Below are 1,340 nucleotides of genomic sequence, written 5' to 3'. Positions count from 1 at the left end.
TGTTAATTTGGCAGAAAATGCCTCAGACTGAAATCTCACTGAGGTTCGCTCAGTTCAAATGCAAGTCTTTGCTGCTCCTATGCACACAGCCTTGTGGACCATGGAAATACAGTGATATACACAGTCTTTGAGACTCACAACCAAAGAAATGGAAAGAAAGCAAATTCCAGAACACAAAAACAAAAGTATAAAAACTGTTTAAATATTGAACTGTGCTCCATAACACAAAAGTTCATATCTTGTGGGAAACTTGGAGAATTTTCCACCATGGGGGAGGGGCGGGTGGGCGCTTAGGATGCAACTGTCCCTTTTGACCTCGTTAACATGTTGTGCTCTGAAACATGGTGAGGAAGAAGTTGCAGAAGGAGCTCCAGGAGTCCCCGCAGAACTCCAGGGCAGTCTTCCTCTGGTTCACCACATCTGGGTCCTCCATACACTCCGGACCTTTGACGGCCACAGTCTGAGTCTCTGCTGGGCTGGACTGGATGTTCTCTTTGACCTCATTTGGCTCCAGGGCGGAAGGGCTGGTGACCTCAATATGCTCCTTGGGGGACAGCTCTGTTTTCTCCTTTCTGGGCTTCTTGTTCTCATACAGAGTGGAGTTTACCAACTTGAGATTGGATTCTGGAAACTGCTTTTTGCACACCCTGGTCTTCAGGACACTCTTGGAGTTCTCACATAAGTTCTTCTGTTTGCGCAGCGTCCGGACAATTTGTTTCCAATAGGCCTTCTCATTATTGAGCTTGAGGCATTTAGTTGGCTTTCCGGCAAAGACACAAGAAAACTCCTGGTCCATTCGAGTGCACTCCACTTTCAGGGTGATGACCAGCTCCTGCTCAGTCACTGACCATCTGCAGGAAGCTTGGTCTTTGGTGGCAAACTTGCCATTGGTCATGGACTTGGATGTTCTGCTTCTCTGCTTACTCTGGCCCTCGCCCAGAGGAACTGATGGATCTCCTTCTGGTATGCTGCCCCGTCTGTTCTTTGTTCCATTTCTGACCTTTGCTGAGAGCACTTGAGCAGCCAGGAGGAGAAATGAGAGGAGGGCAAGGCTGTGGATCTTCATGGCTTCAGCTGGGCAAGCACCTGTTGGATGAAAGGCAGGGACTCAGTGCTGGGCAGCAGTTGAGTGTGCAGGATTGCAGGCTGGCCTCCTTGCAGCCTGATCCGTGTCTGCCCACTTTAGGAGGAGACCAGAAATCTGTCTGGCTCCTGAAATCACTAGATGAGTAGCCTGTCTGCTCCCACTTCCACTTGACCTGAGCCTTTGAGTGGCAAAATGTTACCATTCTTCATCCCTCACCACTCTCAGAGCCTCCCTAACTCTCCCACTCACTCAC

General features: G+C 49.5%; 1 protein-coding gene across 2 annotated transcripts; it reads right to left on the bottom strand.

Annotated features, from left to right (window-relative positions):
* Positions 1 to 319: 319 nt before the first annotated feature.
* LOC113193428 (fibroblast growth factor-binding protein 1-like) lies at positions 320 to 1,066 on the bottom strand. Of its 2 annotated transcripts, XM_026404001.2 has the most exons (2): positions 533 to 1,066; positions 320 to 499 (listed from the first exon to the last, which is right to left on the bottom strand). In XM_026404001.2, exons 1-2 carry the CDS (start codon positions 1,064 to 1,066, stop codon positions 320 to 322), a joined length of 714 nt encoding a protein of 237 aa, XP_026259786.2. The 2 variants fall into 2 exon arrangements, with proteins under 2 accessions (XP_026259786.2, XP_026259776.2); XM_026403991.2 differs by having other exon boundaries at positions 320 to 1,066.
* Positions 1,067 to 1,340: the final 274 nt, after the last annotated feature.

Source organism: Urocitellus parryii, chromosome 10, assembly GCF_045843805.1.
Source record: "Urocitellus parryii isolate mUroPar1 chromosome 10, mUroPar1.hap1, whole genome shotgun sequence".
In the NCBI taxonomy this organism is placed as follows: Eukaryota; Metazoa; Chordata; class Mammalia; order Rodentia; family Sciuridae; genus Urocitellus; species Urocitellus parryii.
Note: the sequence above shows the minus strand (reverse complement) of the source record. Positions and strands in the feature narration are given on the sequence as shown.